The 25,886-nt window shown below is 41.2% G+C and overlaps 1 protein-coding gene across 4 annotated transcripts in view; it reads left to right on the forward strand.

Annotated features, from left to right (window-relative positions):
- Positions 1 to 25,886, forward strand: part of TNIP3 (TNFAIP3 interacting protein 3) — a 58,018-nt gene that overhangs the window by 18,370 nt on the left and 13,762 nt on the right. For 2 of the 4 annotated variants that reach the window (XM_032109220.1, XM_032109218.1), the window contains 8 exons: positions 4,275 to 4,360; positions 11,438 to 11,570; positions 17,448 to 17,534; positions 19,027 to 19,116; positions 19,670 to 19,735; positions 20,637 to 20,768; positions 23,344 to 23,472; positions 25,723 to 25,839. In XM_032109220.1, coding sequence (XP_031965111.1) covers positions 4,296 to 4,360; positions 11,438 to 11,570; positions 17,448 to 17,534; positions 19,027 to 19,116; positions 19,670 to 19,735; positions 20,637 to 20,768; positions 23,344 to 23,472; positions 25,723 to 25,839 — 819 coding nt within the window. In that variant the 5' untranslated portion in view covers positions 4,275 to 4,295. Of the gene's footprint in view, positions 1 to 3,966; positions 4,160 to 4,274; positions 4,361 to 9,686; positions 9,942 to 11,437; positions 11,571 to 17,447; positions 17,535 to 19,026; positions 19,117 to 19,669; positions 19,736 to 20,636; positions 20,769 to 23,343; positions 23,473 to 25,722; positions 25,840 to 25,886 lie in introns of those variants that run through there. The other 2 variants (XM_032109221.1, XM_032109217.1) reach the window with 2 other exon arrangements.

Here is a 25,886-nt window from a genome sequence, read left to right on the forward strand (position 1 = left end):
AGATGTTTAGAAATTTGCTGATTGGCGAAGGGACAAACATGTCTGTAAATTGCTTTTGTCTAAGTTTCAATTCAAGAAAAATGTGTTGTATTGATTTTGAATAAAGCCCTGTAGTTTAAAGCAGTGTTTTGCACTCACCACTGACACTAATTTGTGTGTGTCAAGAGGAGCATTTTGACACACCCAATGTGGGGACCAGCACTCATAGACCAGACTGTTTATCAAGTTGTGGATATCACAGCTCCATGGGAGGGCATCTGGGAGTTAAGTTCTTTGGAGGGGATTGCTGCCCAAAATCTGCTGTTACCTTAATCAAGGAGAATTGTACTTAATATTGAGACCAGTTTAAAGTATTCAGCATTAAATCTTCCTGCATCACACAGGGCAGGTACCAGTTTCATTTTGTCCAAACTAAAGTAGGCAAGGCAGAACTGAGGAAACTATCTACTTTTTATTTTTGGGTAAAATCAAGCTTCAGATTTAAAATTTTGGTTAAAAACTGTCTTAAATTGAAGTTTCAGCATTTTATCAGGAAGTAACAGGGAGAGGAGATAACTGGCAGATCTTGCTGTGTTTGTGGCTTTTTCTAGGCAGCATTTTTGTGTCTGAAGCTGCATTTTCAGCAAAGGGCAGACAGACATGCAGTGCAATGCCTGGTTCAAGTGCTACTCTGAGAACCAAACCTGAGAATACGTAGGTGGGGGGACACGCCCGAAATGTTCTGTGTTTGATTTCTTCAGGCCAAAAAAGTCTTGAAGGCTTTATTCCTGTTTTATATTGGTTTCAGTGAGTGTCACTTAGGCTCTCTTTCATCAAATGCTCTTTTCTTTCTCCGGTTGTTCTTCCATTTTGATCACATTTACTGTAATAATGCATTTCTCCGTCCCACTCCTCCTACACGACAGCCATGCACAGATAGTGTAACCTGCTGGCTTGTTTATCAACAGCATTGACGATGGTGTTTGTTCCACTTTGTTTTGGAGCTCTTTTGCAACATGGGTAATGCTTAAATGAGGTAGATTTACTCAGCCTGGCTGTCACAGGCCCTGCATCTTACACATTTTTCTGTTGTGAATTCCTGGAAAGGTAACTTATGAATGGGTTTATTCCTTATGTGTGATTTGCTAGCATGTACTTTAATTTATTTGGCATATTGTTTGTTTTCTGTTCTGTCTGCTGGATCAATATGAAACCAAAAATCTCCTTTCCCTTTTTCTGCATATTTCAGTCTGGCTCATCTCTGGCATTCATTTTACATTGCATTCCCACAAAATACTGCTTTGGTACAAATGAAATACAAGTGAATTACTGAACAGGTTTGGGGGCAATGACCAAAGGTTTGGGAACATCAGATGCTTTTAAGCTAGAGCTAGACTTGAAGAAACAAAAAGAGAATGGGGCAAGAGCAGTGCAGGATTTAACATGTACAAGAAGGATGTTTGTGAAAAGCATTTTGGAAAGCATTTTGAAACACTAGTGTGATGAGTGCCTCTCTGGTTGTAATCAATTTTACAGTTAAGATTTCATTAGAATTAGTGAGTCTCATTGTCTTTCTTGAACAATGTATTTTTTTTCTCTTCAAATGTGTTTTTTCTGTGTGGGAAGTATGTTTTTAATGCAAATTAATACTCCAGCCAAAAAAAGTGCCTTTTTCACCTATTCTGGGTGTATCTAGGAAATACTTAGAGCTTGGAAACCTGATAAATTTGGTGGGTGAGCACCAAGGAAATTCTGCACACTTTTTAACAAACACTTTCAATTATTGCAAAACCCCATAAATCTGTGAGCAGAACTGATTCTGTTTTACTTCAGGGTGTTCCTGTTCTTAAAAGCCTTGACAGAAAGCAGAAAATTTATGTAGTTCTGAGCAATCTTTTACATGACCATTACAACCCCCTCTTTTACAGAGCCTTAATTCTTTGAAGTAGCTGAATTTTATCCATCTTGGCTTCAGTCTGCCAGATCTAATAAAAACCTACAGCGTTACATTGCATATTATGGTTGTAAAAACTTCTGGTTGTTCTAATAACAAACACTTGCAGGGGGCACAACAACTGGGTCGCATCTCTTTTGTTCAGGTTCACAAGTGGAGATTTAGATTTTAGCTGCAAAATCTGCATATGACTAAGAGTCAGGAGACCTGCACAACGTCCCCCACCCCAGCAGTGTGAGCAGCAGGGCTTCTGGAGAACTGCATGTTTATGCTGCCTGGGTGTGCAGCTGGGCCCTGCAGGGATGTGGGACTTGTCAGCTTGAGCAGCTTTTTCTGTTTCCCTGGCTTGGCAGAGTAGGGACACGGAAAACCTGGAGCAGCCACGATGCAGCCCCAGGGAGCTCCCCAGCAGGGCTCCTAAATCCGGTTCACTCTGCAGAACCAGGGGAGAACACATCTAATAACTAAATAAATATATTTTTGTTCATTCTTCACTGCTTTTTTCCTTTCCAGTTTTTTAGAATGTTTTTTGCTTCTTACATGACTCTTACTGACATGGGTGTCGTATTTTCAGTTACATTTAACCTGCATCTCTTTAATGTGGGCTGCAATGCTGTGCCCAGCTTGGCAAATACACCTGAAACTGGTGGAAAGTCAAAGCTCAGTGGGACGAATTAGAGCTGGAGTAGCAGTCTGAATTCCGTGGTGTTCTGGGTCAGCCTGGGGTTTTTTTTCATTCTGATTTCCTTTAGTCATTCTTGCTTTATTCTTTTGTTGGTTCAGTGGTGGTAGAGAGTGTTCATTCCAGGTCAATATTTTTCAAATTTGATATTTTTAAGTTAGACACCTGCAGGCCAAGTTTAGGCACTCCATAATAAGGCTTAATCCTCATTAGTCCCCAGTGTCTGCAGCTCCCATTGAAATCAATCGAATGCAGCTTTCCATACTTCAATGTGATTTTGTTATGATTAAACAGACAGTCATAAAACTCAGACAAGCTGGAATCAAGTTGCACATGGAACTGAATTGGCTTTTTTTTTCTTAATAGGATCCTTGTAATTAGTGATTACCAGATGCATTTAGAACGTGTGAAATGCCTGCAGGAATTGAAACTTAGAAGGGGGAGGGATGCCAAACGCCTCAGATCTTCTGCTGGCAACCTTTCATTTTAAATTTCTGCCCTGCACATAGATGAAGCAGCATGGTTTCTATAAAATGTTCAGCTGTGGTTTCACATTAAGTTGATGTTACAAATAAATAGAGTGACTTGTAATTGAAAACTTACTTGCTTATAAATAGCAGGTTTAGCTCTGGATGGCTCCCCACTTCATTTCAGTTGTCACCTTGCTGTCCTTAAGATAGGTCTTAGGAAACCTGTCAATTTTCAGTTCTAGCAACTATCACAATGGTATTGTTTGATCTAAAGAGAAGAATAAGGCTTCTGATGAACTAGAGGTGTCTGAGGAAACATGCGCAGGGCTGCCGCCAGCCTGCAGCAAAGGAGCAGAATGGCTCCTCTGGATGAGGTGATGTTGGCTCACTCTTTGTACAATCTCTTCTCCCACTTGAGATGGAGAGGCGGTGCTTGCTTTTTTCATGTTTGGAGTTATAATCAAAAAACCTCCAGGTTTAAGGGATTATCTTAATGTGGACTGCTTACTGTTACCCTGTAACAACCCTTTTCTCTGGGAGGTTGGTTTGGGTTTTTTTTATTTCTCTCCCTTCTCTTTGGAAATGCAGTGCTGGAGAGTAACTTGCCTGACCAGAGGGAAGCTTGTTAGGAGCTTGTAGAATGCTTGAACAACACGCTTGTGCTCAATGACTTACATATGGCTCCTTTTCTCTCCAAGTGACTTAGATCAGAGTCATTACTCAAATTCTCTTAATTTTGGAGCAGTAGTTTTACTAGGCACTTCCATGAATCATAGGAATTTTTTGGACAATGTGAGGACATGCTTGAATTTTAGAGTATGAAAGATAATTGATTCTTTTAGGATGATTAATAAAAGTCCCTTTTGCAACCCTTCCAATGTTCCTGCAACTGCTGGCAGCTTTGTTACTTGGGTAGATTTTTGTCACTGCAGCCAGAGATTGTTGTTGCTGCTGTCCTTGCAGAACTGTCCCTGACACAGTGGTGGACTTACTAGAGGATGGTGCTGGGAAGGAGGAAGTAGATTCCTGGCTTGCTTGTCAACCATTTGTAGCTTATGAAGAATAAAATGAAATGTAAGACCCTGTTACCTGTTCTGATTGTAATTGGATGCTTAATTTTTTCTTCAGTTGTTGATTTTTTACTTCCCCTTCAAAGCTCTTTTATTTTTTTCTTCCCTGTTCCTAACAGATTCACTGTGAGGAGCTCAAAATGAAGAAGAGAGATGAAGGGGACTGCATGGAGCTGTGCCCCCATCCGTGTGTTGAGATGGAAAGGTATTGACTTGATAATATTGAGAGAATTAAATATAGTGCAGTGAGTGTCCTCTGTCTTTCAGCTGAGGCTGCCTGGCAGCCACCACAGGCAAGGAGCTGGCCTGACTTAAAGAGCTGGTTGTCCCCTGTCAGCTACTGTATGTTACACTTCCTGGCTGCATTTCCAAATGGTTTTCATCTGTCTGTCCTGCTTGTGCTGTTAGTAGATCACTGAAAATACCTCAGCTCTGTGTAGGACACATGGACTCAAATGAATTGTTTTCCTCCAAAGGTTCAGCCCAGCTGTGAGCCCAGCTCAGCAAGGCATTGCTGAAGCATCCCCATCCTGGCCCAGGCTGAAGCAGGAGGCAGAATGGGCTGTTTGTGGTGATGCCCAATTGGAAAAGAGAGCAGTGGTGTCAAGTACCAGTTAAAAATGTCAGCTGTGCAATTGCACTGCATCAGAGTCACAGCTTTCCAGAGGAGCAAGCACATGTAAGATGTGAACAGACTTGTGGGGCTCCAGCTGAATCTGTAGGGCAAGCAGCCGGTCCAGAAGGGGCTGTGGGAGGGACACCAGTCTGAAAAGGCACAAACTGAGGCCAGGAAAGTGCCCTGAAGGGGGCACAAGCTTTTCTAGACATTGATCTTCACAGAAAAAGAGTGAGCACTTGAAAACATCTAGATTTGTCTCCCTTCTTGTCCTTTTAACTCTTAGCTTTCAGTTCTTTCAACACTTTACTACCACCTCCCCACAGCTTTCTGCATGTGTGCCTTTCAGTGGGGGAATTCATCTGCTCATGTGCTGCTTGGTGGTTCTGCTTGGCCAAGCTTTCCAGCTGATTGATTTTCACAGCAAAAATCAATTCCCTTTCCACTAGTGATCCACACGCAGCTACGTGAGGCCTGGGAGCTGAGTCTGGGTGACAGTGCCCCACTTGCTGCCTTTCCAGGGAGACAGTTGTCTGCAGCTCACTCACGGTTCATTTGAAGCCTGAGAAAGTTGGTGGAAATAATTTAATTGGCTTTTCCTGAGGTTTGAACGCAGCCCAAATGCTGTCCATCAGGAAGACATTCAATGTCTTGGTAGTATAATTAGGCAGAAGATCCATGTGAAAGGGGAATGATGCTCTTTTCCTGTTGTACAAGCTGTACAGGGTACAGGAATGAGGCAGCTGCATGGAAACCCAGTCCCAAAGGACAGGAACACCGAGGCACAGAGGGAACAGCACTGTGTGATAAGTAACATCATTTAGAGCAAACCAACAGTCATGGTCTTCTTACACATTGCAAATTTCCTGTGGGGAGTAAACACTGAGGGACACTGTGTGCCTGTATATCAGTAGCTTTCCTTCTCTTCACTGAGCTGGGATGGATTATAGGTGCAGCTTCACTTAATCACTGGGCCCTTTTGGCTTATTTTCAGAGAAACCAGATGTGTTTCCATTAAGAACATGCCCCTCTTTTGTTGTCATTTGTGTAATTCTTAAAATTAAGCAAAAGTATTAAAGAATAATTGTTTCTGCTCACATTAACAACACACAGCTTCTCCAGATGTGGCATTTGACAGCCCAACAGCTGCTGGCTATTAAATGTGCCTTAAAAGCCCCATTCCTTTGTCGTAAAGGGAACAGAAGTGTAGGGACGTTTATGGGGTGAGAGGCAGATGTTTTGGCTACATCAGATTTGAGGGAAAGTTTAAAGTGGTTTCCCTGCTATGGTCACAGTGCATATTTTAACCCCTATCATACACTTTGTGGAGTGCTCTTCTTGGCACCGGGGTGAGATTATTCCTAATCCTGCACTGACCTGTGGGACATCTCACTCTGAAGACAGTGCAATTCTTCCAGGTAGATCTCAGCTGCTGCTTGGCTGGCTTTCCAGCTATGCTCTTGAAGTACTGGATAAATTTTTGGGGGTGAAACTCAGGTTAAAATATTAAGCTAGAAATAATTTGAAATATTGTGTTGCCTCTTTTTCCCCCCTAAACTCTCTTTTTAAGTATATTCTCATAATCATCAAAGGCAGGTGTTCTTTCTGTGTTTGTCCCAGCACAGTATGCTTTATGCCCAATAAACTATTTCTTTATGGTGGTACATGTGAGGTGGAACATGGAACTAGTGGAGCTCAGTTTCAAGAGTTCTGGTTCAAATTCCCAAGCCTAAACTTTGAGTGGAGTGTTGAGTACTGGAATTGCACTCTGGTCCTTAGGGAGCTGCACCACATTTTAACTATTCTCTATCAGCTCAGAGTCTGTTCAACTTCTAAGAGCTTATGGGGCTGCAAAACTTGTTTTCTGTAACAAAAGTCTTTTTGTCTTCTTGGCAAAATTTTATCCTTCCTATTGCTTATTGGACTGGAAAGTCTTTGTTGTTATTTTGTGTTAACTGGAGAAGATTTTAATATAAAAATCCCAATGTATTTGCATGAAAAAAATCTAAGAATTTTACAAAACTAAATTAAAAGAGAGCAAAAGTTCTGTAAAATCACACGGAACATAAGAGAATAGGCTTGTTCTATAGATAAACTGTCATTTAAAAGAATTATATCCAATTTTATTCCTATTTTAAGTCTATTTCTAGTGATGCCTTTTCCTGGTTTTAAAATCAAGAGTCAAACATGGTTAGAAGGGAAAAAGGGATTTTACCTCGGTATTTATTTTAAGGATCCTTATGTGCACTATGTCCAGGTGGAATGCACTGAAATGCACCCCGCAATGCACACCCACAAAAGATCTGGTATAACATTATAGGTTTTACTAATTAGCATATCTATCAAAAATTCCCCAGTGAGAGGCTTGAATGAGCCCCTCCTCCCCAAGGAACCTTCCCCTGGGCGCTTCTATCTTAGCTTACAGAATGTGTTCTGGAGAGGACCTTGGGGTCTGGGGCACACTGATCCCTAGCTACGAAGCTTCTAAAGTGTTTCGTCTCTTAGCTGAACAAACAAGTCCAAGAATGTAGGCAAAAAGCACTAAAAAGGTATAGCAGGGGTATAAAAGAAAAGGCAAAAAAATCGTCATGGCATCGCTAGTACAAGTTAGGTTAAATATTCTGTAATTCAGTCTGATTCTCCCCCTTGTTCTACAGGCCTTTTTCTGAAATGAAGTCTGTTATCTTAAATAGGGGAAATATTAGCTGAAACAATTTGTCTCGAAATTTGCCACATTTTTATCTGACCAGTTCATTCTCCATAATTCAAATGCAGAAATTTCTTTCTTTCCATGAATTTACTCCCTAGTCTTAGCCAAGCAAGAATCTACATCCCAAATGCCCACCCAAGGGGAGGAAGCACGTGTTTTACCATTAGACTCTGGAATTCATTTCCCATCAAAATATGACTCCATGGTGTTGGCGTCTGGCTGTAAATCCTGGTTTAAAGCCTTTTTTCACAATTGTTTATGGTGTGTATTTGTGCTTTGACCAATCACAAGAGCACACCACCCTTGAAATTAATATTTCAAATGGAATTATATGGCTTTGGTATTAATATTGTGCAATAAATGCCTTGGGACACGTTGTAGGTATGTCCATTGTTGCCAAGTAAGGAATAATGCCAGTTTCTAGTGAAAAACAGGGAGAGCCAAGAGATGCAAAACTGGGACTCTTATGGAGCTTGTACCTGCTTATTTGAGAAACTTCTATTTCTCAGCCCTCAATCCATGCTACTTAAGGCCAAAGTATGGGGCTGATCATGTTCTGGCTGTCAGCTTAAAAACAGAATTGCTGTAAAAAGTATGCAACCATTTATAAAAAAAAATCATTATTATTTAGAGCATTATACTGTTATAAATAATACCAATAATTAATAATAGGCCAGCGGAGCCTAGAAACTGAAATGGTGCAAAGATGTACCATGGAGCAAGAAGTGAAAACCATTTTAAAGACAGCAAGTTGAACAATGTGGGAGAAATGAAAACACCTTTAGTAGGGTGCACAGTGAAGTTCAGCATGGATATGGCAACTTGCTCGCCAAAGGGCACAGACCTAATTTCTTATTCTTGAGGGACATGGCTTTTCAGATATGACATGGAAATTGTAAGGAAGGTTGGGCTCTTTTCTTTCCCTGTAAGCTGTTAAAACTTTTGCTGGGAGACCAGCTTCCTTCATTACATCTGTACCTTCTGTTTCCATGTCAAATGTCTTAATTAAAAAAAAAAAAAGGAAATTTTGCAACTAGCTCAAAGTTTACAAAAAAAAGTTAACATTCTAATCTTTTTTTTGTCTCCTGCAGTAATCACAGCTTGCTATGTACAGTTTTTGTATCTTTGTATACTTTAGAAAGCTTTAACACATAGAAGGGATATATACTTTGTCCTGTATGACCGCAGAAAAATGCTTTTAATATTTTCTGAAAAGTTTTAATGGTACAGAGGTGTACCTGTGAACTCCAGTAAACCAACAGCAGTTTTGAAAACTGTTTTGTGCAGAATCTGAATGCTGTGTGCCCTCTAGAGCTGTCCCGGGGAAGCTCTGTTAGTCAGCTTGTCTTGGTCTGGAGTAGCTCTTAATCATGAGTCCCCTGATGTATTCAAGCACTCAGAGCATCTCTGGGCTCTGAAAGTCCAGATTCTAAATCAGATCTACACACCAGATATGATTAATGTTCTACCTCACCATAAATGTATCCTCCTGATTATCAAAGTGGCTGATAATAAAATGCAGATAAATGCAGTAATAGTTTCACAGTCTGAAAATGAAGTAGTTTTTTGATTTTCATGATAATCTTCAAACACGTGGATATTACAAAGCAGAAATTGGTTTGTAGGGATCTGAGCCTTTTGTAGTTCTGTTTCTTTTACCCAGGCACAGCTGGGTCCTGCTCTTGCCCAGGTAAGTCCAGAAAGAAGAATGCAGAGAGACAAGAGTAGGAGCAGCCAGAGGTGAATTATTTACAGCTACAACATCAAACTGTGAGGAGCAGAGCAGAGGAATGAACATTTCCTGGCTGAAAAGAAATATTAAAAGCCAACCCCCCCATGTTTATGGGGTATTTCTCAGCTTGGTTCATGCTCTGACCTCAGGAGGTTGTGGTCACACATCTCCACTTGCTGTGGCTGAACCAGCAGCAGAGCTGAGTGCAGCCTGCCTAAACACTTGCTGCTGCACTCCTACCAGATTGCTGCTCATCTTTTACTCTCCCCAGGGCTGCACCTAGACTTCTTTATTCTGAGTATTTTTTTCTTAGGCTAAACTGCTTTATTTGGCTTAAAAGAGTTTAAGAAGCACTGGCTACTTTGACTGAGCTGGGGGAGTGGGTTGTGCTGGCAGCTGGGGGTGGTAAATTGCAGCAGCGAGTGGCTGCTTCCGTGCTGTGGCTTTTTAGTTCTGAGCAGCCTCAGAAGCAGTGAGGGCTCTGCACAGGGTATGTGCACCTCTGTTACACAAAGCTGTCTCAGCATCAGGAACTGCAGTCCAAATGGGCTGAAGGTGTTGTTTTCCAGGGAAGTGCACTTGTGGGTGCAGAGTGCTTGCTCTGCCAGCTGCCTGAGGTTTGGGAACCTCAGCACAGAATTGCTTAAGAAAAGGTGCCACTTGCCCTGGCTTATCCAGGATTTTGCAACATTTAGCCAGACAGAGAAGGGCTGGATTTCTCTCACAAGGTTCGTTGCTTTCCTTCTGCAGTTTTCTCCATGAGCAGCCACGTGGTGCCCGTGCTGCTGCTGGGGCTCACCTGCCACCCACGCACAGCTGAGGCTTTGGAAACTGGCAGCAGCCCTCAGAGCAGCTGCAGCCTCCTGCACCACTGTGGAGTTCATGAAAATGTGCCTTGGGAAGGTCTTGCTTTTAATCCTCATGGCCATGAAATTACAGCTTGTTGAACTGCCAGCAGCAAGTTAAAAAAAAAAAAGCCCTCTAGTATTTTGCTAGTCCTTATTTGCTACTGTTGGTATTTTATTTCCTCTTGGAAATGATTTTGTATCCATGCTTAGTGAAAACACATTTCTGTTACAGTCTCTGTGTTTTAAATGTGGAGCATTAAATGAATCCTTCTATCAGCATGAAATTCACCACACTTATTTACTCTTATAATTAAGATAGATGGGTTTGTTTATTGGGTAATTTTATCAATTTTGCTTCAAGAGTTTCCTCAGAGCCTGCAGTACAATCCCTGAGGGTTGCCTGTCTAAACTTCAGGGAGTATAATTGATAAACTCCTACTGCTTTCAATTTTTCTGGTGGTTTAAAGAAAGAATTGTGTATTTTCTGCCTAAATAAATAATTAATCTTGCAATAATAGGTTGGTGATACTTTTGAAGCTTGCAGTTTGCTTTCTGGTCATGCATTACTTATATTTAGAGTTGGTTTAAGTTGATTAGGCAATAAAAGTCTAAGCTTACAAAAGAGATGAATCTTCCTTGATAACTTGGGTTGATCTAGGAGATTTAGGGTGTTGTGTTAATTTTGCCTCAGTTAATTATCTGAAAGTCACATTGCACCATTAGAGTGTATCAAGTGAGTCAGCCCTAGTTGCTAGTTAGTTCTATCAATTTGGAGCAAGACCCTATGTGCACCTAAGTCCTGTATGTCCTTAGCAGAGTGAAAGAAAGGAATTTTCCCACCAAACAAATATAATTTTAAATGTTCACAACAGACCAATTTTTACAAGATACAAATGTTTTTAAAAGGAACCTCTAAGGAAGAAAAAATGGAAAATGCATGTCAGGTTTCTGTTACAAAGTGTTAGAGTAAACAAAAAGTGCCATCAAAAGACACTGTCAACTGAGCACCTAGTTTTGCGAATCTAAACCTATTCAACTATTCTGATTGCATTTTTGCTGAAGTTGAATTTAAAACTCTTGTGAGTGGGTGAAATTGAGGGCACATGGTAGTCTTCATGTAATCCCCAAAAGGGTCAATTTGGATTTTGTAGATGAAATGCAGTAGAATTCATAAAGACTGCTTGTGTAAGTATTTTAAATGAGTTTCTGCCACAGACCACTTAGAGACTGTGTGTCACTGCTCTGGTACTCTCTGCTTGTGTTACCAGGAAGGAAGGGAGCAGGAGGCTGGTGCAGGACCAGCTCCGCGCTCTCACACTCAGAAGAGAGCCTCGAGTTCTGTGTAAAGTTTAACATTGCTTTTTCTTCCTAAGCAGGTGTGAAAGTAAAGAGCTGGATGTTGAAATAAGGAACCTGATAGGGAAGAGCAACACTTACAAGTCGTGTGAGGACCCCAGACCTCTTGCCCAAGAGAGGCTGAGCCCTCAGAGAACTTCGTGTTCCCTTAAGGTAATCGCAGTGTGCTGTTGCAATGTTTATCTGCCAGGAAAGAACATTCAGGGGATGTTCTCTGGGGGACTTGACTATGCATGAAACTTTAGGATTTCTGAAATGATGCAATGAACTTGCTACAGTTTTTTTTTTCCTAATATAGCTACTTTCTGTTATGAGGAAGAGTTACTGTGAAGGTACATTTCATACATAGTGCTTTAAAAGGTCAGCTAATTATCCACTGATTATCCTAAGTCAAACCCTGTGTCCAGATGTGCCTTTTGGATAACAAATCCTCAGAACTATGTAACCCCCAAAACACTGTCATTTTTGATGTATTTGGGAGTTCTGACTTAACAGGGAATGAGCAGAGGTGTGGGACACAAAGACCTGTGGAAGTGTCAGGCTTTTAGATGAATAGGAAGAGAGCAGAAGGAAAATGATGATGATTCAAACCCACACTTCTGTGGTATTGCAAACAGAAAATCGTAAGCCACCTGCTAAGGCGGTTGTCTTTGCCTGCAGTGAAGCAGTGGTTAACAAGCCTGACAGAAACTTGTTCTGGGTTTCCCTCTCAGTTTCACTCCTCTCCCCTGAAATAGCGAGAATAGAAGGAATTTCTGTGTTTTCCACAAACTGGGAACAGGAGGAGGGAGGGGTGTTGATGAGAGGAGTGATTAAACCATGAGTGATATCCACCTGCAAGGGATGATACACTTACCTGTGTCACTCCAGCACAGGATGGGGAAAGGAAAACTCTGAAGGCTGCACCCCGCGGCAGGAAATTTCTGAGGAGGTAAAAGGGAGATGACTCTCTTCTACAAAATCCAAAATTACACACAGCTCCTTTCACATGTAAACCGCCATCTCCAGAATGACTCATGACCTCGGGGCATGAAGCTGAGCCTAAGCCCAAGGAGACACCCCAGGGTCAGACCAGTGGGATTAGAAACGGTGAGAGAGAAGCCACAGGCAGGGATGGGGATTCCCGGAGGCAGGGGAGAAATAAGCATGGTGAAGCAGAAGTCAGTGCAGAACCAAGCTTTGAAATTACAAGCCACAAATGATCCATGGAAACACCTGGTTGCACATGTTAGCCTCCCTCCAGCAGAAGGAGACATAGGAGAGGATTTGGGGGATGTGGGGAAGAAAGAAAAAGGATGTGCTTACCTGGACCCTTTCTGTGGGGTGCTGCAGTGCTTCGCACAGGATACCATGGCAGTATTTAATCTGTCATGCTTTTATGCTCTTTGCATTTATAGCACTTCTTGCCTGTGAAAGGTGTGTGTGGTTTTTCAGAGCTAAGAGGGACAGTTTATGATACTTCTGCACTAGACACATGCTGGCTATTTTTTCTTTATACTTTTAAGTCAAGCAGCTTTTCACTTGGCTGGTTATTGAGCTGAGCTTCAAGTGAGTGACAGCTTGACAGTTCTGATGAGCTTCAACAACCTTGGTGTAAGGGGCAAGGAGCACATGTCTTGAATTGTGTGTTTTGGGAAAGGAGGTCATATTTTTAACACCTAGTAGATGTTGTGAAGATTATGAAATACTATTAATCCTCCGACCCCCCCCCCCCACCCCAACCCCCCCTCCCAGCAGAAAATATCAGTTTGTCAAATTAGGCTGATTTGGACTTAAAATGAGGGGCAAATTATATATTTAAGAGTTACGAAAAAGTTAATAATGAAACAAAAGTGTACCCTTCCCTGTAATGTCAATCATTCAGCAGGAAGTTATTTGTCACAGCTAGCAGGTCATTTTCATTCTGTAACTTTTTTTCTGGAGTGAAGAGTACACATTGCACTCTGCAGAATGGCATTTCCATTTGCCCTTAAATTGCTTTCAAGACTAATCTGTACATGTCTGTAAACAAATTCCCCTTTTTGCCAGGATTTTTTTTCCATAAAAATTTATGATATTAATGTGGTTTTAAATGCAAATATTTGAGAGAGAGAAAATGTAGGTCTGCAGAATGAGCTCATTCTCAGCACATCCTTCAGACTATGACTCCTTTAATTGCAGCTTGTCCTGATGCTGTATTCATCATTCCAGGAAAGGGAATAGATTTGCATTTTTTAGATTTACAAATTGTCATCCAGTTATTTTCACATGAAACTTGGATTTTCATCATCAGGCCTGAGCTTGCAAATGCTGAGGTACTTGGGAGGCCATGCCCTTATAGTTAGTGGATAAAGGAAATCCTGAAGCAGGAGCCTGTGCTATGTTTGATTTACACTGAAACCGCTTCTTGCTCTAATTTTTTCCGGTTCCCACGTATTAAGACACAAATTTGTGTCTGCACCTATTTTTCTGTCAGAGGGAGCATGTAACTGAGCAGCACAAAAGGCTGAGGCTGACACACTTACCAAAGGGAAAATCCCTTTCTAGCACACCTCTCTGGTGAGGCACAGGGGCCAGGTTGTGGCAGGAAGAGGCAGATTCTTCATCTGGTTCAAGAGCCAATTTTATTCTTCAGCTAAAATCTCTCATTTTTTACCACTTCACCACATGCCTCAGAATGGGAAAGGGAGTTGCAATGGATGTTGTGGCAAGCACTGCTGGCATAACAACAGCTTCAGCAATAAAGCCAAAACCAAACCTCAACTGAAACATAAGCAAAGTGACTGCTTCCCAAAAGCCACCGAATTTTAACCCAAGTAACCTCAGAGTTAATCTAGCTTCTACAAGTCTGCAACTGAACAATAAATAAAAATAAATTTTAAAAAAATATCCCCAACAAATCTGACAGTAGTTCCATGATCAGCTAGGAAGAGAACAGAAAAAGATTGCTTTGTCATTTTGCACCATTTTGTTATCATCAAGGAAAGCCTCACATTTGCTTGCATCAAGCCTTTTAATGGTTCTTGGTTTCACTGCAGTTACTGAGCGGACAATTTTCAGAAGTGAGAAATGGTTTTCATTATCTGAAATTATGAGTGACATTTTGTAATACCATTGTTCCCAGAATTAAGATCCAGCACTCTGAAGATGAGAACTTCTATCTTCTCATGATGCCTAGGCTTGAGAGAGGATTCAGCACCGGCCAAAGCTCCAAGGCTTTGATTTTTCTCCCACTGCAAGCTTCCCAAAGATGCCTAAAAGGCTTTTATGCTCAGGAAGCTCAGGTCTTCCTAGAATACAAACTAAAATATTTCACATTTTTAAACAGGGCATTAAAAAAAAAAACCCTCAAAGCTACTACTAATAGAAATTACAGAATATCATGGAAATAAAATAGAAATCAAGAAAAGGCTTCTAAGCTGTTGTATGCTGCCACTTGGGAGTTAGGGAGTGTGAGGGGCAGCAGATCCTGCCATTTGCTTCCTGGAAAGCTTTTTCCGTACCTGGCAGATTTTTAGGTTTGTGACTGCATTTACAGTCTGGTTGTCAACTGGAATTTTCCAAGCAATTTAAAACTGTGTATTTGGTTCAATAGCTTCAAACCAAGTATAAATGCTTTAAAATATTTTGGGGTTTTTTTGAATTCTGAAGCCTGATAGTTCTCCAAGAGTCCTTCTGTTAAGGATTTCTGTATATCTCAGGTTTCTGAAGTGCTGTTGTTAAGTTTTTCTTGATTATATAGCAGTAAATATAAACAAATGTAGTGTCTTTATCTCTGCAGTATCAATGAAAATGAATGTTGTCATCTCCTTATCTTTGTTTTCACTGCTATTGCCTGTTTTGACAGAGACAGGCAATTATTTTGCTTTAACATCTCCCAGTTTTTGCTGGAAGAATACCACCACCTCTGAAGAGCTTCAGTTTTTGTTCCCTACTCACTGGCATTTCTTCTGTTCATACAGATTCCAGACATACTTCTCTCCCTCCAGTCTGTTCTTACGTGGCAACCAGTTATCCATGTGAATGCTAAGCTGGATGAGACAGGCACTGAAAAGTACTTTAGTCTTAGTTCTATTCTGTCAAATTTTATATAAAATCATTCACTTTCGGTTGTCATTAATGCAGTCATGAAGAAATCACCAACAAAGGACTTGGTGTCCTAATGTCCAGCTAGCTTTCCAGGAAACTACTCACCTCTCCAGGAAGCTGTTGTGACCCAGCTTACAGTATCAACCAAGGTCTCAGCCTCATCCTCTCTTCAAAGTAATTTGAGCATTGATGTCTTTCAAGTGGGAGCTGTGATTCATGAGTAGGGCTGTGCGCTGGGTTTGCTCTTCTGACCCCACTGCGGGGACCACTCTGCACCTCACTCACCACATCCCAGCGTGCTCTTGTGGGGAAACCAGAAACTGGGGCTGCTTTACCTTTGCAGGCCAGACCATAAAATACAGCTGTTCAACCTGAGCTTTCTCCCACAGCTGAGGTGCTGCTGGAGTGGGGATGAGATTGGTGAGAGTGGGAGCTGGGGGATGGACAGGGTCTGGGCTCGAGAGACAGCGTCCTCGAGAGCAGATGTGCAATGTGGAAGGTTTGTGATTTTATTTATGGATCTGATGCTCAGTGCTGGTGCTTTAGACTCTTTGCACGAGTTTATAGTCTTCAATGCTGAACCTGCTCAAAGACTAGTTTTGATATAGGTACAGATTAAATTCTTCTGATTCTTGATGGGCAGGATGATTCCTATGTAGAATCTGAAACATCTTCATTAAAAGAACCTTTGTTTTATAATTTTTCTCTTGATATACCACAGTTCCAGCTGCTCCATGAAGCAGGAGAAAAATAAAAAGAATCTCAGGGTAGCAGGATATATTTTATATGCCAATATTATAAAATAGTAGCTTTCTTCCAAATTGGGGTTTGTGTCTTGCAAAAGAGGAGTTGCTTAGTCACACGTTGTGAACCAGAGACCTGGAATGTGGCTGCAAAATTCCAGCATTTCACTGGATTGCTTTACTTTGTCTAAATCCTTTTTGGAAATTGAAAGAGGGGTTTCTATTATTTGATGTCAAATTTCACAGGCTAGCTTTCATTCCATTCCTTGAAAGTGGAATAAGCAACCTTTCCTGCCACTGCAAAAGCCATAGACCCAGAGATCTTTCCACAATAAGGAGCAGGATTTTTCTTTCATGCTTCCTTCTGAAATCTAGCATTATTCAGAATTCCAAGACTGAAGAAGAGAACATTTTAGACTTTTCTGTTTCATTTTGACTTTTTGTAGGAAGTCTGTGGAAGCCTTTTCTTTGTTAATCTTTCCTGTGAGATTAACCTGGTAAGGTAAACATCTTTCTCCAAATGGGAAACTAAGGCACAAGTTTGGAGCATTGGGTACCTTTGAGTACTCAAGTCTTGGGTAGCTTGAAGCTGGACCCGGGCTTGGGTGAGGCAAGTACCAGAAGTGCAAATAAAACATCTGCCATTCTTCATCTTTGTGCAGCTTTTCTTCAGGGAAACAAATCAATTTTCCAATTATGGTTTTCCCCTAAATATCTCGGGGTCTTTGTATGGGGGTGCTCTTCCCTGTAGCTGTTAACAGACTTTGCTATTGCTCCTTTAGAAGCATGACTCACTCCTTTTTCTGTTCTGATAGTTCACTCTTAGTGTCAATAATTGTTGTAATTACTTAAGTCCTTTTTTATAACTGGAAGCAGGGATAGAAAAGCCTGTCCTCTTACTGAAAAAGCAAATACCCTTCCTTCCCTTATACATGCAACTTCCTCTCTGGGGTGAACTGGCCAGGCAATTGTGATTTCCATGCACACAAAGCAGAGAGCTGCCTTGCCTGGCACATTAGTCATAGGCATTGTGCTTCATCCTTTCTGGGAAGCCCCACTCAGGAAGGAGGAAAAGGTTAAAATCAGAATTCCACCACTTCTTTCTGGACCGTGGCTGCTTCCATAGGCAGCACTCCTGGATCTTCTGGGTCTGAAAACAATTCTCCTGCTCCTTTAGCCAAGATAAAATCTCTGTTTCATTGCTCTTCTTCTTCCAAAGACCCACAGTGAAGGAAACGCTCCAGGCCGGCTTGGATGCACCTGGGCAGGTGGGAGTGACATGGAAGCTCCAGCAGAACCATTGGACGTAAGTGACTGTGTTGGCTGTTCTCTGAAATGTTTTCTGATTAACAGGAGCTGGTGCAGGTCACTTTCTAGATTGACAATTACGGGCTCATCTTTGTGTTCTAATAGATTTTTCTGAGTGATTTAAACTGTGTAAGAGTGGAAGGAAATGGTAGAAATATTTTTGCAGATGGCATTCTTAGAAAGAAGCTCTTTCCTAATGGTTTTTTTTTTACCCTCCAGAAGTTACACAAAGGGTACAAAGTGGTTCATTTGAGTGACCCCACAACTTCTGTGAGCATTTGGGCTAGTTGATGCCAAGTGTATGTATAGCTGTTAGATTTGTGAATTGTTCTATCACTTTATTAGTATTCTTAAATATGCACTTCCATAAATGCCTAAGGCCCAGATGCTGGAAGCAATTCAGCATGTGAATAACTCCATAAGCTGCCAGGTATTGCTTCAGATACTCTAAATTAAACATGTCTGTGAACTACAAGAAGAGGTATTAAGTGTTTTCTGGCTTGAAAGTCAAGGGCTCCACATTAGAGTTCAGCAGGACCGGCCATGGGGCAAATATGTGGTTGGGATTTTTGCCTTTGAAAAGACACAGCAAAACTGTTCTTTGATCTTCATTGGTATTCAGCATTAAATTCTCTATCTAAAGAAAATTTATTCCAGACCTCAGAAGTGCTCACACTATTATTCTAGTTTTTCATGTATTGGTTGAGAATTTAGGAGGGGAAACAAAAATCCCTGAGTATGTATCTGAACAGAGTATGTTCTATTTTTATGAGAATGTCTCTTTTTTTCCCCAGTACAGTTCGCTCTCTCTCTCTCTCTCTAACAGATCACATGTTAGTTATCATGACAATCCATAGAAACTTCTTGGAAATTATGTTATAAGGCACTGCCATTAAAAAATTGAGGGTGTAGCTCCTGCTGTCCTGCATGGGTGAAACTCCACACTTAAAAAAATGGAGCAGTTACAGACTGATCTTCTAAATTTCTCCAAATGGTCAATTTGTTTTCTGTATTGCTTGTTTTGAGCCCTTTGTGCTAAAGTTTATTACCTTGGGTCTGCAAGCACTTTCCAGGGACAATCCTACTAATTATTCTAGTTCTTGTAAACGAAGGGAATTCCTTAGGCCCACTCCACATCATGCTCAACTTTTGTGGCTTGTACTACTTGTTTGTATTACCATCTGCACGATAATTAAAATCCTATTTTGTGTTCTGTGTCTCAGATGGTACAAATAGATACAATTTTGGCTATTTCAGTGGCTATTTGCATAATGCTTCAATTAAAACACAGCCTGAGCAGGGTTAAAGCAGATGTATGCTCCAGAATCAGCTGTCAGCAGGTGTGAAGGTACTCAGATACAAATTTGGTGTAGGAAAATGTTTGTTTCAGTTTCTTTATGTGCACCTGTCAGGGTGGATGGGAGCTTTACATGAGAATCTTGAAGAGAACAGGCCAGAAGCATTAATTTTTGAACATTCCTTTTCTCCAGTCAAGGCACACATTACTGAGAAAAAAGAAGCCTTTATCATCCAATTCTCTGGAGCAACAGATCCTCACACTGGAAAGACAGAGACGAGAGGTAATCTTAAATATACCCTTAACCACATGATGACTGATTGTACCATGCCTATAAATCTGGAAGAGCAGAAGTTTGTTTAGTACAAAAGGCAAATTTTATTAATGATCACTATTGTAAAGGCCAAGGAACAACAAGCAGGGTTTGCACCCAGTAGTATTCCAGTCAGTAGGAGTCTTCCATTCATTTGTTTGAAGTCAAAGACCTTCTAATTAGAAATATGTTCATGGAACTTGTAGCAAACTAGCAGCAAAGTCCTTGGCCATTTGGGATTTGTGCAGTGTTGCAAATGATCCACCTGTAGCTTATTGTGTATTTGCATGTTTCCTGAGTGTTGCTTCCTGACTGTTCATGTGCTTTAACTGAAATACCAAAGCACTGGCAGATGGGCTGCAAGGCTTGCCAAACCTTAAACTTGCTGCTTCTGAAATGAACTGGCCAGATGATGAGGAGGTTGGGAACACTTACTGACAGAGGATTAGAATGCCAGTCTGTTTTTGATTTACTGAGAATGTTGAAATAAGGGTTATTTACTCTGCCTTCCTGCTAATTACAGCTTCTGGAGGTGAACAAGCAATGGGATCATCAATTTAGAAGTATGAAACAGCTTTATGAAAAGCAGGTAACAATGCTGACAGCTTCTATTGGAATATGTGTGCCACCTGCTGACAGTTAAGTCTGTATTCAAATACCAGCCAGCCATAGCCATGGTAAATACCTTCCTTTGTCTTTAGCTCATAAATTAAAAAAGCTTCACCATATAAAAGTGAAGCCAATGTGTGTCAGTCTTCAGTAGGACAAACTAACCAGAGAAGCAGGGTGTCCCTTAAATAGGAGGGACCAGTGTGGACATGACAGCAGAGATCTTCATGCCCTCCACACGGTAGTAAAAATTGTCCATAACTGAGAGCACAGTTAACTGAAAATCAGCTTGCAGTGCCTGGTGTGCCCAGCCCCTGATCCACATCATCACATATCTGGTGGTTCTTGTCCCATCTCTTGTGAAGCCTGGGAGCTCCCTGGTAAATTCTCCGTGAAAGTTGCCCTCTCTAAGCAGAGACTTTCAAAATTAATTGTAAATAAGTATTTTTATTTCCTTTTTTTTCCCCCCCAGATCCAATTGCAGTAGCTTTTGTTCCTTGCTTATGGCTGTGTGGCATCATTGCTGCAGACATTATTGTCAGCTGCCTAGTGAAGCTGAGTGCTTACAATTTTGCTGGTATTCCAAAACCCAAGTTGCTTCATTGAGTGACATATCTCATCTACTGTTTCCTGCTGTAAAAAGGAAGTTTATAGAATGACTTAATGTGCTTATCAGGAAAATTTTCTCTCTAATATTTTCCAGAAAGCTTTACTGAGATCTGGATCATTCATTTTCTTTTTCCCCCAAAGAGAAGAGGAAGCCAAATGGCTCTTCCTCATTTAATTTGGAACTGTATTATGCCTCTGGCTTGACACCCTGGAGGTGCTGTGCCTTTCAGAATCCCCAATCAGCCCAGCATGGTCTGTCACTTGCTTTTCAGCTGACAGAGATGAAGGCAAAGCTGGACATGTCGGAGAGGAGAGTGAGCGAGCTGGAGCAGGAGAGACACCGGCAGCATCCAGAGGAGGAGAGGTGGCGAGCGCTGGGCAGAGAGAGGCTGCTGCAGGAAAAGGTAGGAGGGTGCCCTGTGTCACTGCTTTTGTGCTCTGTGGTGAACACTCTCTCACCTTTCATCTTTCTCCCCTTGGGTGAGGCAGAGCGTGGGTTGTGCACAGCCCAGAGGTGAGACTGTGCCTCCTCAATATTGTACCCAAGGCAGTGGCTGCTGATCTGCCTCATCACAGAACCGTGTATAGAGAGAGAGTCATTTCAATAGGGACTGGCAGACAGCATGGCATTAGTGTATGTGGGGGAGTAAAGAGCAGGTTGATATCTACACTGCAGAGATTTCCCTCCTCACAGTTCAGTTCAGGGTGAATTTCTTTGCAAACAAAAATGCTGCAGTTATTTCCAGTGGAAGAGGAGCACCATTGCAGGTTGTTACACAAAGTGCTTGGCAAGAAATACTCAAAGGAATGAATGCAGCTCCAGTCCCTCAGGTTGTGGTATTGACAATACAGGGTCTCATACATGTGGTAGGTATCTCAGCTCCCTGTAGATATTAGCAACACAGTCAGTGCAGTTATCAGGGCTGGAAGTATCTGGGCTGATCAGCTGCTCCAGGGTGCTGTTCACCTCACCCTCGGAGTGGTTGTGGTCCTCTCTCAGGACTCCTGGGGCACTGGCTCTTGTGGTGGGCTTTTGCATCTAAATTTAGATCCCTGAGCTGAATTCCCACCTCAGTAAAACCACCAGCCTGAATGATGGGCACCTACACAAAACTTTGTGTTCCGTTTTGCAAGCCCCACAGAGTGGTGCTTCCTGTTCTCATTCTGCTTCATGGTATCACGTTCTTCATGACCTCTTGTGAGAGTTTCTGGATGGTGATGGCATGTGATGGCTGAAGCTGGGTTTCTCTATTCACGTGGTAACCTGAAACAAGTGGTAGTTGTATCACTTCGAGGCTCAGATAGGATGTGAGTTAGCTGGTGCAGGAAAAGAAATGCAATCCCCTTAGCTTGTATCTGTATAAGCAGAAGATTCATCTTACTTATCAATTAGTCTTAGCTAAGCACATACTTGATTTCCAGCTCATAGCACAATTTACATGTTTTAAGGCAAACTTTGTCATTATGTACTTGCTGAATCACTGCCTGTATTTGCTCTGAGTGTTGATTCAATGTGAGACAGTTCATATTCCTATTCATGTTACTGCCTGCCTTTTAATATATGATACCTGGGAAAAATAGCTACCATTTTGTAAAAATAAGGATGAGTAGTACACTCTCCCAGGTTTTTTACTGCATACATGAATAATAAACTAAATAACAATATAGTCCAAAAACTTTTTATGGGGACAGGTTAACCAGCATGGAACTTTGGTCTTAAATCTGCAATTACTTTGAAGTTGCACACTCAGCCAGTAAATGCTTGTCAGCTTGAGCTAGCTCCTGGATGAGTTCCTATACATATTGCAGAGGTACCCTGCTAATCTTGCCTAGTTTTTGGAGAAAACGAAATGTTCCAGCTAACTTTGAACACAGCAGAGTAAAGTTCCTCATGTGTAAGCAACAGTTACTCAGGGGTGTTTTTCGTGGTGATGAGCTTCTGATGAGCCCAAACTGTGACTAGCTGCACAGAGATGTGCCTGTTACACAGAGGAAACCCCCATTCATATGGTGTGCTGTGCCTGTGATTGTTGGGTCTCACGTTTTTATTCACATAAAGCAGCTGCAGAAGAATTTTTTTTTTTTTTTTTTTTTTTTCTTTTAAACTAGGCCTTCTGTTTCATTTGCCTGAACAGCTTTGCCCTGAGACCAGTCTGGCAAAAATGGGATAGTAAGGAATGCCTTATGCCTTACCCTGTGAGGGAAGTTTACAAAATGCCATTTGCTTCAGGATCTGATTTGGATCTCAGCTCCCTTCACTGTAAATTGAAAATAGCCATACTGAAAGAGAATAAGAGAGTCAAATTCACAGTTAGGCAAATCTGCCCTAATAATTCTTATAATGGCATCTTGGAAAGAAGGCTCATCTGTAAATCCTTTTGTAAGTAGGGACAGTGTGGGCATATGCACCAGGAATCGTCCAGGTGAAGTCAACAACAACTGTGATGGGGTCAAAAAAGTGGATTTTTAAGCCTTGTTTGGTTCCTTGGTAATTCTGGAGCAAGCTGAGACCTTATCTTATGTAGTGGATAAAGCCCTAAGACTATTTGACCCTGAGATCTGGTTTTGTCTTTAATGTTGTGTGGCACTGGGAATGGCTGGGACTCCATCAGCATTTAGTCCTGGCCTTATTCTCTGAGTACACAGGAGAAATGCAGGTCTGGGGTAACTGTCATGGTGATTTTGATCTGCTTGGCCTGCCAGCATTCTCATGCCTTCGTGCAACTGCAGAGAGCAAGGGTTTAGTCTGGTATGTTGTCTCTGTCTCGTCATATGGTGAGTGGTCAAAACAATTTCTACAGACTTTATCATATCTGGGTGTACTAATGATCTGCCTTCCTGTTGCCTCCCTTCCCAGCTGTGTTTGGGGCAACAAAAATGCAGCACATCTGTCAGACAGAAGATTATTCTGAAAATTGTTCTTGAAAAATGTTTCCATCTGCATTTCAGCAGCATCTCTCTTGTTTTTTTGCATCCCAGAAAGATACAGAGGTCCTTAGTGAAGCTCTCCATGAAATGAAGGAAGAGAACAGGCTCCTGAAGCAGAAGAATGCCTCAATGACCAGAAAGAAAGAATACTATGAGAGTGAAATAAGTCGTCTCAACAAGGTAGAACAGGAGTGAGCTGCTGATTCCTTTAATTCTAAGATCTCTGTTGTCAGTGACCTACCAGATAGCATCTTTTCAGTCCTGGGTGAACAACCTGGTGGCAAACTCACGATGACCATTTGGGAGCTGAGGAAACAAGCAAGAACTCACTTCAGCTCATACCTGTTCATGCTGCTCTTCACAGGTAGTAGGGTTGCATTGTAAAGAGAAAAATCTAGAGAGTATTTCGCTGCTCCTATGAAACCTCTCTATGTGTCATGTCATGCCTAAGCCCTTTCTACATCCTCCCTCCTCAGAGCAAAAGGGAAATGGCACAAAGATGCTTCTGTATGCACCTGGTGAAACACTGTGGTTGAAAAGAAAGGGCACACAGTTTAAAAACTGTTGTCGTACATATATTCTGTATTTGAGAACAATGGCTTCTCTTCACAAGATATGGTCCTGTCCTGCTGTTTATATCCATGCACACATATATTCATACCTATAATATTATGTGTATATGTGTCCCACTGAGGAAATTGCCATTAAATAGCTAAATGGGATTTTTTTTTTTAACTGAGGGAAAGTAATAAATGTAATTATGTTTAATCAAAAGATCACATAAAGCAGTGGGTGTTTTCTAACAATTTTGTATTTCTTGGTGAACCACAAACACTTCCTGAGGAAATGCACTGCAGTAACCATTGCTGTGTAACTTTAATAAGTGCTTTAATAAGCTAAAGGGCCATGATGTGCAAAAGTTGAGCCAAAAAACATAATGTTGCTATAAGAAAAAATCTGACAGAACCCATGATCTCTAGCTCTTTTTGAAATGCATTGACAGGACTTGCTCAAAGCTCCAGTCTAACTTTAATTCAAGGCCTTGTTTGTTAAACAACTTACTTAAATATTTTATTTTGCTGTTTTATGATGTGGCTGTAATAAGACAGATGGATATATAGACCATTCTTTTAAATGAAGCATAAATTTCATATAATACACTTTCCCAACAGTAATTTATTGATTTTATGTGTATTTTCATCCTTCAAATCTCATATCATGAATGCACATAAAACTGAAAGGGACCCTCTGTGCCCTTTTAACTTCAGTTCCCTTCTATTGCAGGTTCAGCCACTTGAAGTTGTTTGATTTCAGAGAATTTGTAATAAATTTTTCTTCTTTTTGGGTGAAAGGATAAAGCAGGGTCTCACAGTATTGTATCCAAATGCAGTTCAAAAAAAATCTTCACCTTACTGTTAACCTTTTAAGATTGAATTTTCTGGATTTTTCTTTTCTTTTTTTCTCCCCCCCCCCCCTCCATAATTCTGAGTTGTAGAACCTCCTCAAAAAGGTGTTAAAGGGAGTCTCAGAGGGGCAGAAGAAGGGTTAATCAGTAATCAGGGTATCTGTATTTTCACCCTCCCAGTTTAAGTTCAACCTTCTTTATGTACTGGCATGGAACACAAGCTTTGCCACTATTATACCAGTTTCACTTCTGCACAATTCTCAGGGACAGGAGCTCATCAGATAAAAAAGCCTTCCTTTTCTCTTCTGTGCCTTCCATGGAAAATGCTTGGTTTTTGTTGGGCCTTGGATAATGAATGCTAATCCTTGAATTACCTTGGATACTGGTTCTCCTGCTTGGCTGCTTCTTCCCCCTTTCCTCTTCCTGCTCCAAATTATCTTCCCTCCTTCCCTCGTGGAGTGGGCAGCAGGGGAGAGCTGAGGACCATCAGCACAAACTGAACTTCTGAAAGGGATTAAGTTAGGGATTCGTATCTTACGTGAGAGAATTTGGAAGGTACTGAACGGCATTTGTGCTAGAGTAAAGAAAGTAATACATAATTATAATGTATGGTTATAGACAGATGGAAGAGTGATTTAAAGATTATGCCAGTCCAAAGGAGACCTGTGTAGTACTGTTGCAAATAACAACATCTGCAAAGAACTGTGTCAGAATTTCAGTGTAAAACAGAGTTGAGTGGTACCAATGTTGTGTGTATTCGTAACTCCCTCTAGTGACAAGCTATCGAGACTACACAACTTCCTCTCAAACGGGAGGCTTTACTTTTGTTCCACGTGAAGGAATCTCTTTCAGTGCAGAAAATGTTTCAGTCAAACTTTACTGTAGTAAAGTGAGTTTACATCCAGTGTATATAAGTGAAGCAACTACAAGTGAAGGGGAAACCTCTTTCTAATAATTTAAAAGCTTTTTTTTTCTTTTTCATGTAGTGGATCTCTGCTCAGTAATTTTGCTGTTTGATGTTGTAGGCCCTTCTGGATGCATTGAAAAAGCAGCACCCACCTGTGGTTGGGACTCCTCCAGGAAAGGGTGACAGGAGCAGCATTGAGGAGATGAGAACCCAACTTGGAGTTCTTAAACAGCAGGTAAGAACATCTTAAGTAAGCCTGGATGGATTTCACACAGCATAATT

This window comes from Corvus moneduloides, chromosome 5 (genome assembly GCF_009650955.1).
Source record: "Corvus moneduloides isolate bCorMon1 chromosome 5, bCorMon1.pri, whole genome shotgun sequence".
In the NCBI taxonomy this organism is placed as follows: domain Eukaryota; kingdom Metazoa; phylum Chordata; class Aves; order Passeriformes; family Corvidae; genus Corvus; species Corvus moneduloides.